Here is a 13,545-nt window from a genome sequence, read left to right on the forward strand (position 1 = left end):
GCACTGACTGCTCTAGCAAAGGACTCTAATCACAGCAACCCTTGGGGCAGTTCACCACCTCCTGTAACACTGCTTCCAGGGGATCTGGTGTTCTCCTCTGGCCTCTGTAGGCACCTGCACTCACATGTACAAACCTACACACACACACACACACACACACACACACACACACACACACACACACACGCACACACGCACACCCTTTTGTTACAGAAAGGTAAATCTTGGATGGATTAACCATGGATGTAAAGATTAACTGATTCCTAGTTCCAGTAAACAGTTCAATAAAGGGATTCTGCTAGGTGAAGGATCTGGCTTTGAGGGCTGTGTGAGGTGGGATCCACCTCGCTGGCTGGCCTCTATTACTCTAAAACCACCAACCTGGCTGGCATGATAGCAAGAGTGAAGTGTCCCTGTCACCCTATAGATCCAGAATGAAGCAGTAAAAACTAGCATGAGCTGGGAAAATGATCTGAAAGCAATAATTATCTGCAAAGCGGCACCAATTTCTCTCAGATTGTTCAATATGTGGATTCCTAAAGGAGAATTCTATTTAATTTTTAGCAAAACATTGTGATGGGGAGTGGCAAGATGCAACAAAAAGAGTGGCCAGATAGAGCTTTTAGCCCAGGGTGGCCAGATCAGAGCTTTTAGCCCAGGCTTGCTCCATTTCCTTGTGAGAATGACCTTCAAGTTAGTAGAGTTACATAATCAAGATGACAGACTTCAAATCACACAGGAGTTTACTGTCATGTGTTCTAGGGCTGTTTGGCTGAAAAGTCATAAAGTGGTTCCTGGAGAATTTATAACTAAGTCGTGCTAGTCAGTTACTAAAGGGTCTGTCTAGAAAACTATACTGCAGCCCCTGGATCATCCCTTCCTAAAGTATATCATATTCTCTCTCTCTCTCTCTCTCTCTCTCTCTCTCTCTCTCTCTCTCTCTCTCTCTCCCCTCCCTCCCTCCCTCCCTCCCTCCCTCCTCCCCCCTCCCCTCTGCCTCCCTCTCTCCCTTTCTTTCATGCACACACACTTTTTCACTCTCCCTCTCTCCCCTCCCTCTCTCTCTCCTCCCCCTCCTCTCTGCCTCCCTCCCTCCCTCCCTCTCTCTCTCATATGCACACACACTTTCTCTCTTTCCCTCTCCTCTCCCCATCTCCTATAATCTTTGTTGTCTTAGAGGAAGCCACTGAGGTGATAAATTATGTTGTACATCTTGTTCGTTCATCCTTGCCACTTTCTGCTACGGGATAATGTTACTCCTTTTAATTAAAATTTCCATTACTAAATGTCATTATCTCCTTCCCCTAACCTAACTCTGGCAACTCGTGTAAGCCGAGTCGGCCTCATATGGGAAAGTCTAGTTCATTCCTAATTCACAATAAGCCAGACTCCTTATGCCTCAAACACCCTGTGCAGAAGCATTCTGTGAAGTTATTAGCCTGTGCAATCCCTAGAGAAACAGTTTCACTTGGTGTTTCTCTCTTACCTTCCCTCTTCTTTCTCCTCTCCTTCCTGTGTCTGTCTCTCCCCTTCCATACACACACCTCGAAGACAAGGGAAACATGGATGTGGAAAGTCGAAATCTTCTGAAAGGCTCGTGAACAATAACGGCTTCTCTCTGTCCCACTCCCAATGCCCCACTGTACCACCCCTGACCCCTGATTGTTCCCACCAAACTGCCACAAATCATTTGGGGAGAAACTAAAATTGTGATTTTTAATTTTTGTAGGCCAGCAAAACTCAGGCATTAAGATAAATCCCACTGTAATACATGGACGCCAGTGTATGCCCTTATCACTTTAAATGGACAAACAGCAGGCTGTGAGTGTGGCTCAGTGGCAGAGCGCTTGCATAGCATGTGCAAGGCTCTAGGTTCAATCCCCTGCACCTCAAAAACAAACCCAGCACAAATTAACAAGCAATAAAGGGAAACAGAAAGACTGGATAAAGATATTCATAAGAATGTGAGTGCCCTTGAAAAATGCAATTCTTCATTTCAGTAAGTCAGGAAAGTATGTAAGCATGTATTAATGTCAAGCAGGGCCAGCAAACGTTTGCTGGCGAAAAGGAACAATGTTGTACGGGCTGTAATTCAAACTGTATTAAAGGCAGGGCCAGAGACAGCTTATTGTGAATTAGAAATGAACTAGACTTTCCCATATGAGGCCGACTCGGCTTACACGAATGGCCATAAAACCTTCTCAGATCAGATTCCCGGCTCATGACTGGACAAACCTTCTCTCCTGAGATAGTGCTGCTTTTGATAAAGGTCACCTCACCTTCATTCCCTTCTTACTAAAAGGCCTGAACTTCAGAAGGAGATAATAAACTGAGAGTAATAAATAATCCGCCACACTCAAGGAAGGCACCATGGCTAACAGGAAGCACAGACTCTGCCAACATTCCTTTGTTGCCAGAACTCAGTTCTTCCAAATGTAAGCTCTTCCTACTGACAAACTTAACAGCAAAACAGAAGGGGAAACTGAGGCACAATAAAAAGCCTCCAGAATCATCAGAGAGTTAAAACACATAAAACCCAAAGGAGAGGACGGGAGAAACGGCCGAATGACAGAGTGTGTGCCTCAAATCCACAGGGCCCTGAGTTCACTCCCCAGCACCGCCCCCAAAACGTGACAAATAGAGACCAATAAACTCATGCCCACCAGATTAGCACAGCGTGCATATGTTACAACGTTGGTTTTTACAAAGTATCCTTGAGATTGCAAGATTAGTGATAGAGTTGTAAACAAATTTCCTAGGAATATCAATGATAAAAAGCCAACCATTTCACATTTACACCCCAAGCTTCAAAAACATCAAAGAAATACAATCAGCAAAGAAGGGAATTCAAATGTTGATATCGTTTGAGGAATAGTCTCTATGTTGCATTCATTGAATACAAAGAATTCAGAAAAAATATAGTGCCAATTTTCAACTTTCTTAAGTTTAAACCCTAGAAAGTCATGCTTCGCGTTGCTCTCCTGGTTCATTCACAGCATCCCCAGTCTCCTGTCCATCTGCAAATAAGATAACCACAGTGATTACAGAATCAGAAACACGTGAATTATTAAGAAAATCAGTCGGCCTGTTAAGCATTACCCCATTTGCTTTGCTGTATAACACGATGAGCACAGCCTGGCTGATACTACAGAAAGGTCAGCACAAACTGCAAAGTCCATAAGGAAAGTAAGGTGACTGTCTTCACCAGGGCTATAGTTCAAAAACACAACTGGGGGAGGGGTGCGTTGAGAGAGTTAAGATTTAGGGGAAGACATCAAAAGCACTTTCTTACTTTCTAAAGTTTCCCAGGAAGGGGCTGAGGCTAAAAGCAAATGCTACTGGAAGATACATGAGCGCTTCCTTCTTTTCAGAGAGAGGGAAAAATGTGTCACAAATAGAATGTATCTTTATTACCTTTGATTCAAAAAATAAAATGGTAGGACAAAAATGAAATCAAATGAGAGAAGACAATAAAAGCAATCAGGAGAAAATTCGCAAGCTGTAGGATGTGAAATAAAAAACTGCCTGCCAAATCTGTGAAACGTTACCATGGGCCAGGCAGTTACACTCCTAGGAATGTGCCAAAGTGGGCAGGGAACATAATGTCCAACAAAAACTCACACAAAAATATTTAAATCTGCATTATATATAATAGCTGAAAAGTGGGAAAGCCCTAAGGGTCCATCAAGTTATGGACAGATAGATAAAATGGGCTGTGTCAAAACACAGGGAATATCACTCAAAGATAAAAAGAACAGACCATGGAAACACGCTGCAGGATGGGTAAATCTGGAAACCGCTGTGCTGTGTGTAAAAGGCACTCATAGAAGGCTGTGTGTGTTACAACGCCACCTACAGGAAATACTCGGGATCTGCACAGTTACAGAGACTCAAAGAAGAGAAATGTGGTGACATTGTTGCAGCATGGAAAAGTACTAAACAGGGTGGAGAGGAAGCTAACACAGCAAAGGAGGGACCCTGGCATCCCATGCATGCCCTGCCTTTGTTTGTTTGTTTGTTTGTTTGTTTGTTTGTTTGTTGTTGTTGTAAATTTGAGTCCTTTTCTGTGCAGTAGTCAAATTCTCACCAACTGAAGGGCCATTCGCCCTTGAGGACTGACCTTTAATTCCACCTCCCATCTCCCCAGCATTCATTACTTCCTCTGTAATGTCGCCTGTGGACTTCATCTTGAAGCTATGATACATAGCTCCCTTGTGTGAGTTCTCATATTCATTGAAAGACTGAGAAATATCTCAAGTATGACTGTGACCTACTCATTTTATATCCTAGGCTGATGGTCCTCAACTGGGAGAGAGGCCCAGTGAACACTTGGTAATGTCTAGAGACATCGCTTGTTGTGACTGACATCTTGAGTACAGTCAGGGCACTTTATTAAACTTTAGAGCACACAAGACAGCAGCCTCTACACTAAGAAAATATCACACTGCAAATGTCAACCTTACTTAAATAAAGTCCTAGAACCTGGAGAAGTATGTAAAACACAGAAGGATCCTGAATATTTATATTGTAGATATGTAGATTGATCACCTAACTGGCAAGCCCTGGGTCCCAGTGGAAGACCTTGCTCTAAAAAACAAGGTAGACATCTCCTGAGGAAATATGTTCAAGGCTGAGTCCAGGCCCTGTGCACACACACCGAAGAAATCTCTGTGTGGGCGTGTGTCCAAAGATGGAGTGACCATGTCACACAGCTCGTCACACTTCCACGGTCCCTGCAGCAGACACACGGTCCTCCATTCCTTTGAAAGTCACGTCTTTAAGGAAGTTGCATACGCACATAAAATATCAAGGCAGGGTACGTAAAGTGATCCGCTAGAGAGCTAACATGCTCAAGCATTCAGTGAAGGCAGAAAACATGCATGGAGTGATCAAAGAGGATGGGTCTAGGTTCATCCCCTTTGAAGGAACACACAGCATTGGTGGTTCAGTGAGTGTAGCTGCCATCCACTAAAGGAACATGTGAACCCATCCAAGTTACAGAAGAATCTGAAAGAACTTGAAGTCCCTGGCTAATCTAGCTGTAACCAGAATTTCAGTCAGGCGACTAATCAGAGACTGACAGGAGGGGAACTTGAGGTCAGACTGTGGAGGCCTTCAACAGTGAGTAAAAGAAGTGCCAACTCGTTCAACAGGTAATGTCCAGCTACCAACTGTCATGAGAAGTGTGGTCATCAAATGCTTACTCTGCCAACAGTGGGAGGGGTGGAAAAGAAGGCGGGATTGGAGAGACACCGGTGGAGGGATCAAAGTGTTTGGAGCTTGAGAGTGCAGAGCCTAGGAGGTTATGAGCAAGGAAAAAGACAACTCAATAAGGACGCAGGTTTTGAGCATAAGAGATTAAAGAAAGAGGAGTCAGAAGAGAAATGTGAGTTGAGAGGGAGAGATGAAAAACTGAGTGTGAGGCTGTCAAGTTGCCAGCAGGCAGTTAGAGGCATGAGACTGAGGTGTTGGCTCAAAATCAACTTATCACATTCCTCAGAGAGAGTATAGACAAATGATAGATAGATAGATAGATAGATAGATAGATAGATAGATAGATAGATAGATAGATCAATGATTAATAGATAATAGGTTTTAGAGTACACTACATTAGAGATTAAAATTTAAGCTGTTAAAATAGACTCACAAATTATGACATCTACTTCTGACCCAGATAAGTAATTGAATATTTTTATGCTAAAAATAAAAAAACACCTGCCCATAGTGTTTGACTTCTGTGTCATTATACTCTTGTAAAATACAAGATGAGCCATGAAATCCTATCTGGGAATGAGGGTGTGGTCTGGGCAGGCATTTTACATGTATTTTATAGTATTTACATATTTTTGAAGTTATATTTATAGGTATTTTGCAAGCTCACTCCCTCAAACAAAATTTTATCACTAAAGTTTGGAGGCTGAAATCTTTTTAAATTACTTATCACCACTCAAAATTTCTCTACAGTCTTTTTCTCTACAGTCAGCAGTCGACATCATTTTCTGAACAACAGAATTATCATGAAAGACAATACATTTCAGGAGAGTGTTAACCTCTCCCTGAACATTGGTAAGTATGCTCCTAGGTTTGCAGGCTCATAGGGACAGCATCTGAGGCTAACAGTACATAACTACACCTCCCTCTCCTTTTACTCACAATGTCTTCAGGTCGAGATGTCTAAGAAATATTCACAAAGCTCATGCTCTTCATCCTCACCTCCTATTGATTTCTCCGCAAGGCTGATTTTCGACTGTTGGTCGTCTGAGGAGGAGTTCATGCTGATGTCATCCAGGGGATCATCCAAGAAAGGGGGCTTTTTCAGTCTCCCAATGCCAATGGTCTTTGACATAAAATAGTCTGCTGCATCATTGAAAGCCTCCTCCTTGGAGAACTGGAGGTGCTTCATGGTCTCTACTTCGATGAGGAGAGCTTCTGGTTTGTAGTGCCCAGCCAAGGCCTTGGTAAGATAGGAGTCTGTGGAGTGCGTACATCCCTCATTCTCAAGCCTGTTCGCATCATCTAGCTGAGTTTTCTGGACCTTGGCTTCGGACTCCTCCAGTAACTCACAGACGGTGGGTGGGCAAAGCTGTGAGGACCCAACTGCTGCACCAGTGTCTTTGTTTTCTCTTTCAGAAGAAAGACCCAGACTGATGCCCTTCTGTTTGGATACACACTCGTCCAGAAGACACTTCAGCTGTTCCTCAGAAAGACGGGATGGGGGGTTTAGCTGAAGAAACAAACCAAAAGTTCTCATGGTCAATCGGTTGATTAAATGTGTTTACTGTAGGTAAGCGTTCAGGAATATGCCAGAACTTCAAGTGTCAGAAAACCCCTTACCCAGTATATGCAGACAGGAAAGCAGGTTGTTTTAAAGTGTCTAAAGCTGTAGGGGACTAAACAGTAACCTGCAGAACAAATTTTTTATTCTTTTTTTTAGGGGGGCGTTAAAGCAGGGTTTCCCTGGCTGTGCTGGAATTTACTCTGTAGGCTAGTCAGGCCTCGAACTCAAAGGCCCCTATCTCTGCCCCCCCCCTCAAAGAGCTGGGATTCCGCCCATCCAGAATAAATTTAGAATAAATTGTACACATTAATTGGGAGGAGGGAATCATATAATGCTGATTAAAATAATCTAAACTAACCACTAGCACCCTTATAACACACAGAAACAACAGGAGAAAAAGACAAAGTGTCTTCCATGGGTCACACAGAAATGAACCCTACCATAATTTCCAGTCAGGTTCTTCTGCCTCCACCCAGCCCTCAGTGTGAGCCATGCACTACCCAATTCTGCAACTGGGAGAGACCAGGGCCAATGACAGCAGCCCCTGGATTCACCAGCAGTGCATCTGTCCACAGCTTTCAGTAGACAATACTGCTGAAGACAGAAAAGGAAGCATGAGGCGGGGCCCATCCTGAGACGTGCAGTTGCTTCAAAATTACAGGCACAGGCCGGGGGCATTCCAAGAACTTTGTATATGGAAGAAAGTTGTGGTCACACATATTAAATCTCCTTTTGTAAAGAATGTCCAGGGCTGAGGGTTTTAAACAAAGCATGAATTTTAAAACACTTTCCCCCTTACTGTTGATTTCCACCACACCTGGTTTATGCAGCACCCGAGACTGAACCCAAGACTCCGAGCACACTAGGCAAGCATTCGACCAACCAAGTTACAGAGTGGTGCTGTGAACTGACTCTGTGTGAAACTGTCTAAAATCAAATGTAGTCAACATTTAAAACCCACATTTTTCTTCCAGCAATGTTCTGAAGAAACATAAAAATGCACCAAGTAAAAGCATGGGGGGAGAGAAGACAGAAATTCAGGAGAACTGCAGCAAATTACAACCAGCTCAAAAAGGAACAGTTTCCAAATGCATTAACACACACAAAAAGTAGTGTCCTCCTCCGGTCTAGACCTAATCCCCACCTGCCGTGCACATATACAGCAGATGTGCATCTCAATCTTCATGCGGGCCCCCCAAAACTGGAGTGGGGCTGTCCCTAAAGCCGTTGCCTGCCTGTGGAATCCATCCCCCCACCTAGGCTACCTTGTCTGGCCTCAGTGGGAGATGTGCCTAGCCTTGCAGAGACTTGATGTACCAGGGTGTGGGGATACTGGCTGCGGGAGGGAACCCTCTCAGAGAAGGGGAAGGGGAATGGGGAGAGGAACTTGTGAGGAGGGGACTGGAAGTGGGGGTGGTGGTGTGTAAACAAACAAACAAACAAACAAATAAATAAATGGGGGGAAAGTGCCCTCTCCAGTAAGTCGGTATTCAAGGATATGGTGGAAAAACTCACAAATGCATACCTGACAGCTACCAGGCCCCATAAGAAGGCTTATCATCTACTGCAATAGCCATGACTTCTACCACAGAAATGTTCTTCTTGGCTTACTGGGAAAATACACAAAGATTGAAGGGATGAGAGATGTAGCTCAGAAGGAAGGTACCTACCTAGCAAGCACGAGGCCCTGAGTTCAACCCCAGTAACACACACACACCACACACCACACACCACACACCACACAGACAGACACACGCACACCCCAAAACCAGGAAAAATAGCTAAACTTTCTGCATACATTGTATATGTAAACGTACAACCCTGGTACAACTATTACCAGAAAGGCATAGTTAACTCTGTGCTTTTCATCCCCTTTCTCAGGCCGTCAACAAACTACAGTAGACAAGTTCTGCACCATGTTTTAAAAATATACCATGTGTTTTCAAATTATATTGAACTTATCTGTAAAACACCGTGATGCCAGGCATGATGATGTACGTCTTTAATCCCTGCACTCGGGCGGACAGAGGCAGGTGGATCTCTATGAGTTCAAGGCTACCCTGGTCTATATAGTGAGTTCTAGGCTACCCAGAGTTGAATGGTAAGATCTTCTCTCAAAAAACTTTTTAAAAAAATAAAAGATAAAAACTCAGTGGCAATCACCATTGTGAGTTTGAGAATAATAAGAAATTGTACTGGGAACTGAACTTAGGTGCTCTGGATGAGCAGCCAGTGCCCGTAACCATTGGACCATCTCCACAGCCAGCAGATCCTAGCTGTAACTAGGTAACTGTCAGCACAGCTCCTTCACCGACTATATAAATCACAGTCAGGACAGCATAGGCACAGCACAGCAGTGGGTGCTTAAAACAGTGCACCTTCTAATGCTGCTTATGCAACGCTGTTCACAATGAGAGGACCACAAGCTGGGGTTTAGAAAGAAGACACTGCATCATCATCAACAACAACAAACATTTGTCATTGTAAAATTCTCAGGCAACTGAACAATTGGCCCTTGTTGGACCAGGAGGAACGAAGGATCCTGGAAGTTGGGTCTCTGGGGTAGCAGGTGGTAGGGAGAGTCGGGAAGTAATCCGCTATGTTTGACTGCTTCCAAAAGTAATACTGATATGTTAGATACTTGGAAATTCTGACAATGTATTTGGCTAGATACCCAGAAAAGTACAGCAGTTATGAATACTGAGAGGAAAGCAAAACCTTTTATAAAAATGAAGGGCATGGAGTCGAATACACAGAGGAGGAGGAAGAATGAGAACTAAGCAAAAGAAAAATAGTTTCTAACTGTAGGACAAACACAAGCCTTGGGAACAGAGAGTGGAAGGCATTCTCTCCACTACTCTGAAATGGACTTTCATAAGCAATTATTTTTAAAGGGGTACAGGACAGAGGTGCAGCTTGGTGGCCGGGAACAGACTCCCAGTGTGAGTTCTGGGTTCAGTCCTCAGCACCACCATGTTGATGAGCACAAGAACGGCTTTAAAAATACTACTTGTATTTCTTTACCCACAATACCAAAGGAGAACTGTTATAATTTTTGCTCTCAAAACATTGTCAGCAAAAGTCAGTCAAATATAGTAATCTTGAAAAACTAAGTTAGTTAGGTAACAGTGTTTCCAGGCAGTGGTGCAGCTCAGAAAATGCCATGTGACCCACTTTTCTCATCCTTTGGTTCCCAGCAGAGCCCTGCCCCCATAAAAACTCAATAAATGGATATAGTGGGAATCAAGTGAGCAAAGGCTGCCCCGAGTGTCTAGATAGCACTTTATCACATAAGCAACTCACAGGTACTGGGCTGGATTGGACTCAGGCTCTATAGAGCCATCCCTGGCTTCTCTCAGTAGTTACGCATGACGGCAGAGGTCACATACAGATTACTTGTGATGCTTCTGAGCTACTGAGCTCCAGGACTGAGCCACTCAGTATGAGCAGTCAAGGAGCCATCTGTTCAAGCATTCACTTCCAAGAATCCACCTACATGTCAGCGGACTTCCACACTCTGGTAAGCTGGTTTCTCTTAAAATCCCTGCCCATAAAACTTACTGCAGTGCATTCCTTCTCAGGCTTCGTTTTGCTACAGAAGAAATCAAAAGCCCCTCCTCCCACCTTCACTTTAGCCACCTTTATATGCATCTCCCTTCCTTTCATTTTTGAAGGTTTCGTACACGCATATACTCCATGCTGAGGACATTCCCCATGTGACGCCTGCCCATGAGCCCCTTGTTCCCCTGAGGTGCTTGTTTCTACTTTCCTGTCATAGTTATGTATATGATTTATGTCTATATATAAAGCAAAAGTCATGGGTGAGAGAAAATCAGCTAATATATGTCTCTCTGAGACTGGCTAAGTCACTTCATAGGATTATCTCCAGTGGCATCCATTTTCCTGCAAATGGCACAGCTTGGTTCTTTATGGGAGAAAAAACTTTGCTGACTGTGCACCAATTTTGCCCAGCCACTCCCGTATTGTTGATCCCATAACTTAGCTACTGTGAGCAATACCATAACAAACACTGTTGTGTGAACATCTCTGTAATACACCAACTTGCATTGCTCTGGGTAAGTACCCAGGAATGGTGTGCCTGGGTCATATGGGATTTCTATTTTGAAGAAATCTCCATGCTGACTCTCACAATGGCCACACCCATTCACCTCTGCACCAGCAGTGCATAAGGTTCTCTAATGGCCACATCCACCAGTATTTACTGCTGTTTATTTTCCTAAGGCCTGCCCTTCTGGCTGCGGTGAGATGGGGTCTCCATGCAGTTTTGATTTGTGGTCCTCTGAAGATGCACTGCTGGTGAGGTTGAGCATTTATCCTGTTTACTGGCCATTTGCATCTCATCTGCTGTTCATTTCCTGAGCCCACCTATGGTTTATCTCTTGTTTGGCTTCTGCAGTTCTTTGTGCATTCTGGATACTAATGCTCTGTCAGATGTGTAGCTGGTGAAGAACTCTGCCCGTTCTGTGGGCTATTTCTTCACTCTGTGTTTTCCTTTGCTACACAGCAGCTTGTCATTTCATAGGGTCCCACTCGCTGATGGTTGAGCAACTACAGCCCTGGTGAAAGACACTTGCCTGCGTCAATATCTCGGCAAACTGTTTTCTCAGCTGTTTCCCTCTGACAGTTTCAGGGTTTCAGGGCTTAAATGAAGGCATCTGAATCTTTTAGAGTTGGCTATTTTGTGGGACAATAGACAGGAATATAGTTTTATTCTTCTGAATGTGGCTATCCCATCTGGCCTTTTTTCCCAGCTATGCTGATGTTGGCTATAGAGTTGTCATAAATAACCTTTATTATTTTGAAATACATTCCCTCTAATTCTTGTCTCTTCTGGACTTTTAGCATGAAGGAATGTTGGGTTTTGTGAAAAGGCCTTTCCGCATCTATCAAGATGATTATGTGATTTTTTTCAGAAGATTTCTGTGACATATTACACTTATTAATGTGTATATGTTAAAGCAAGCCTGCATCTCTAGGACGAAGCAGCATCGCTGTGGTGAGCAGAATTTTTGATGTGTTCGTGAACTCAGTTCGCTGGCATTTTAGCAGCTATTTTGATCTGGGCTCATCAGGAAGATTGATTGACACTTTTCCTTGCTGCTGTGTCTCTGTCTGCTTTTGGTATCAGGGTGATGCTGACTTTGTAAGCAGAGGTTGATAACAACATTCCGTCTTTGACTTCTTCATGGAGAAGTTTGAGGATGCAACATGTTACTTTGTATTTAACAGTCCCGCAGGATTCAGCAGTGGACCTATCTGGGCCTTCCCTTTGTCTAGGCGGGAGATTTTATATTACTGTTTCAATGTCATTGCTTGTTAAAGGTCTGACATTTTTATATCTTCTTTTAGATTTAACAATTCAGTACACTATAAGTTTTTAAGTTATATCCTGATAGGTTTTTTTTTTTAATTTTACTAGTATGTGTCTCTCCTCTCATCTCTAATTTTATTGGCTTAGCGCTCTTTCTCCCCTCAGCCCCTCCCTCCCTCCCTCTCATTTTGGTTAACCGTTTGTTGATCTTGGTTATCTTTTCAAGAAACAATTCTTCCTTTTACTGATTCGTAAGCTCTGTTTTCATCCCTAGTCCACTCATCTCCATCCTGGTTTCCTCACTCACTGCTTGGAGTTTGGCTTGTTCCTATTTCCCCAGGGGCCACATGCACAACCTTAGTTATCTGCTTTGGATCTGATTTCTCTGTGTGTCACTGGAGCTGTAGAGCTCTCTGGAGGACCATTTTCATGGACCCCCTATATTTTGGTAGGTGTGCTTCCTTTTTTCTGTGGGTGCAGTGAACTTTCAAGAAAGTAGGGAGGGCTCCCTAGGCCTCTCCTGTCATTATGGGGGTCTGGGAAGGAATTGTGAGGGAGATGCTCAGTGTTGGGGGCCGAGTTGGGATGGGGACTCCTCAGCAACCAAGGGCCTCTCTCTTGCTCTCAGTGTCCTTGCTGGGCTGGGGTGGGTGGTCCAAGGTTTCTTACTGCTTGGAGGCCATGTAGGCCACAATGTCCACCACCCTTTTGCTGTAGCCATATTCATTGTCATACCAGGAAATGAGCTTTACAAAGCTGTCATTGAGAGCAATGCTAGCCCCAGCATCAAAGGTGGAAGAGTGGAAGTTGCTGTTGAAGTCGCAGGAGACAATCTAGTCCTCAGTGTAGCCCAGGATGCCCTTTAGTGGCATCATAGCCCTCGGATGCCTGCTTCACCACCTTCTTGATAACATCATACTTGGCAGGTTTCTCCAGGCGGCATGTCAGATCCACAACAGATACATTGGGGGTAGGAACACAAAAGGCCATGCCAATGAGCTTCCCATTCAGCTCTGGGATGGCCTTGCCCACAGCCTTGGCAGCACCAGTGGGTGCAGGGATGATTTCTGGGCTGCCCCATGGCCATCATGACACAGCCTTCCAGAGGGGCCATCCACAGTCTTCTGAGTTGCAGTGATGGCATGGACTGTGGTCATGAGGCCTTCCACGATGCCAAAGCTGTTATGGATGACCTTAGCCAGGGGTGCTAAGCAGTTGGTGGTGCAGGATGCATTGCTGACAATCTTGAGGGAGTTGTCATATTTCTCATGGTTCACACCCATCGAAAACACAGGGGCATCGGTGGAAGGGGCGGAGATGATGACCCTTTTGGCTCCATCCTTCAAGTGGCCCCAGCCTTCTCCACATGGTGGTGAAGACGCCAGTAGACTCCACGACATCCTCAGCACCAGCATCACCCATTTGATGTTAGCGG

At 44.3% G+C, this 13,545-nt stretch overlaps 1 protein-coding gene across 8 annotated transcripts in view; it reads right to left on the minus strand.

The window, feature by feature from the left end:
* Nucleotides 1-2,667: 2,667 nt before the first annotated feature.
* Fsip1 (fibrous sheath interacting protein 1) overlaps nt 2,668-13,545 on the minus strand; it is a 142,607-nt gene continuing 131,729 nt past the window's right edge. For 5 of the 8 annotated variants that reach the window (XM_087650909.1, XM_087650906.1, XM_087650907.1 and 2 more), the window contains 2 exons: nt 6,214-6,724; nt 2,668-3,017 (listed from right to left, as the gene is read on the minus strand). In XM_087650909.1, the coding sequence (XP_087507035.1) occupies nt 2,962-3,017; nt 6,214-6,724 (567 nt within the window). In that variant the 3' untranslated portion in view covers nt 2,668-2,961. Of the gene's footprint in view, nt 3,018-6,153; nt 6,725-13,545 lie in introns of all 8 variants that reach the window. The other 3 variants (XM_087650910.1, XM_087650908.1, XM_087650905.1) reach the window with 1 other exon arrangement.

This window comes from Rattus norvegicus, chromosome 3, assembly GCF_021556685.1.
Source record: "Rattus norvegicus strain SHRSP/BbbUtx chromosome 3, alternate assembly SHRSP_T2T, whole genome shotgun sequence".
Taxonomy (NCBI): domain Eukaryota; kingdom Metazoa; phylum Chordata; class Mammalia; order Rodentia; family Muridae; genus Rattus; species Rattus norvegicus.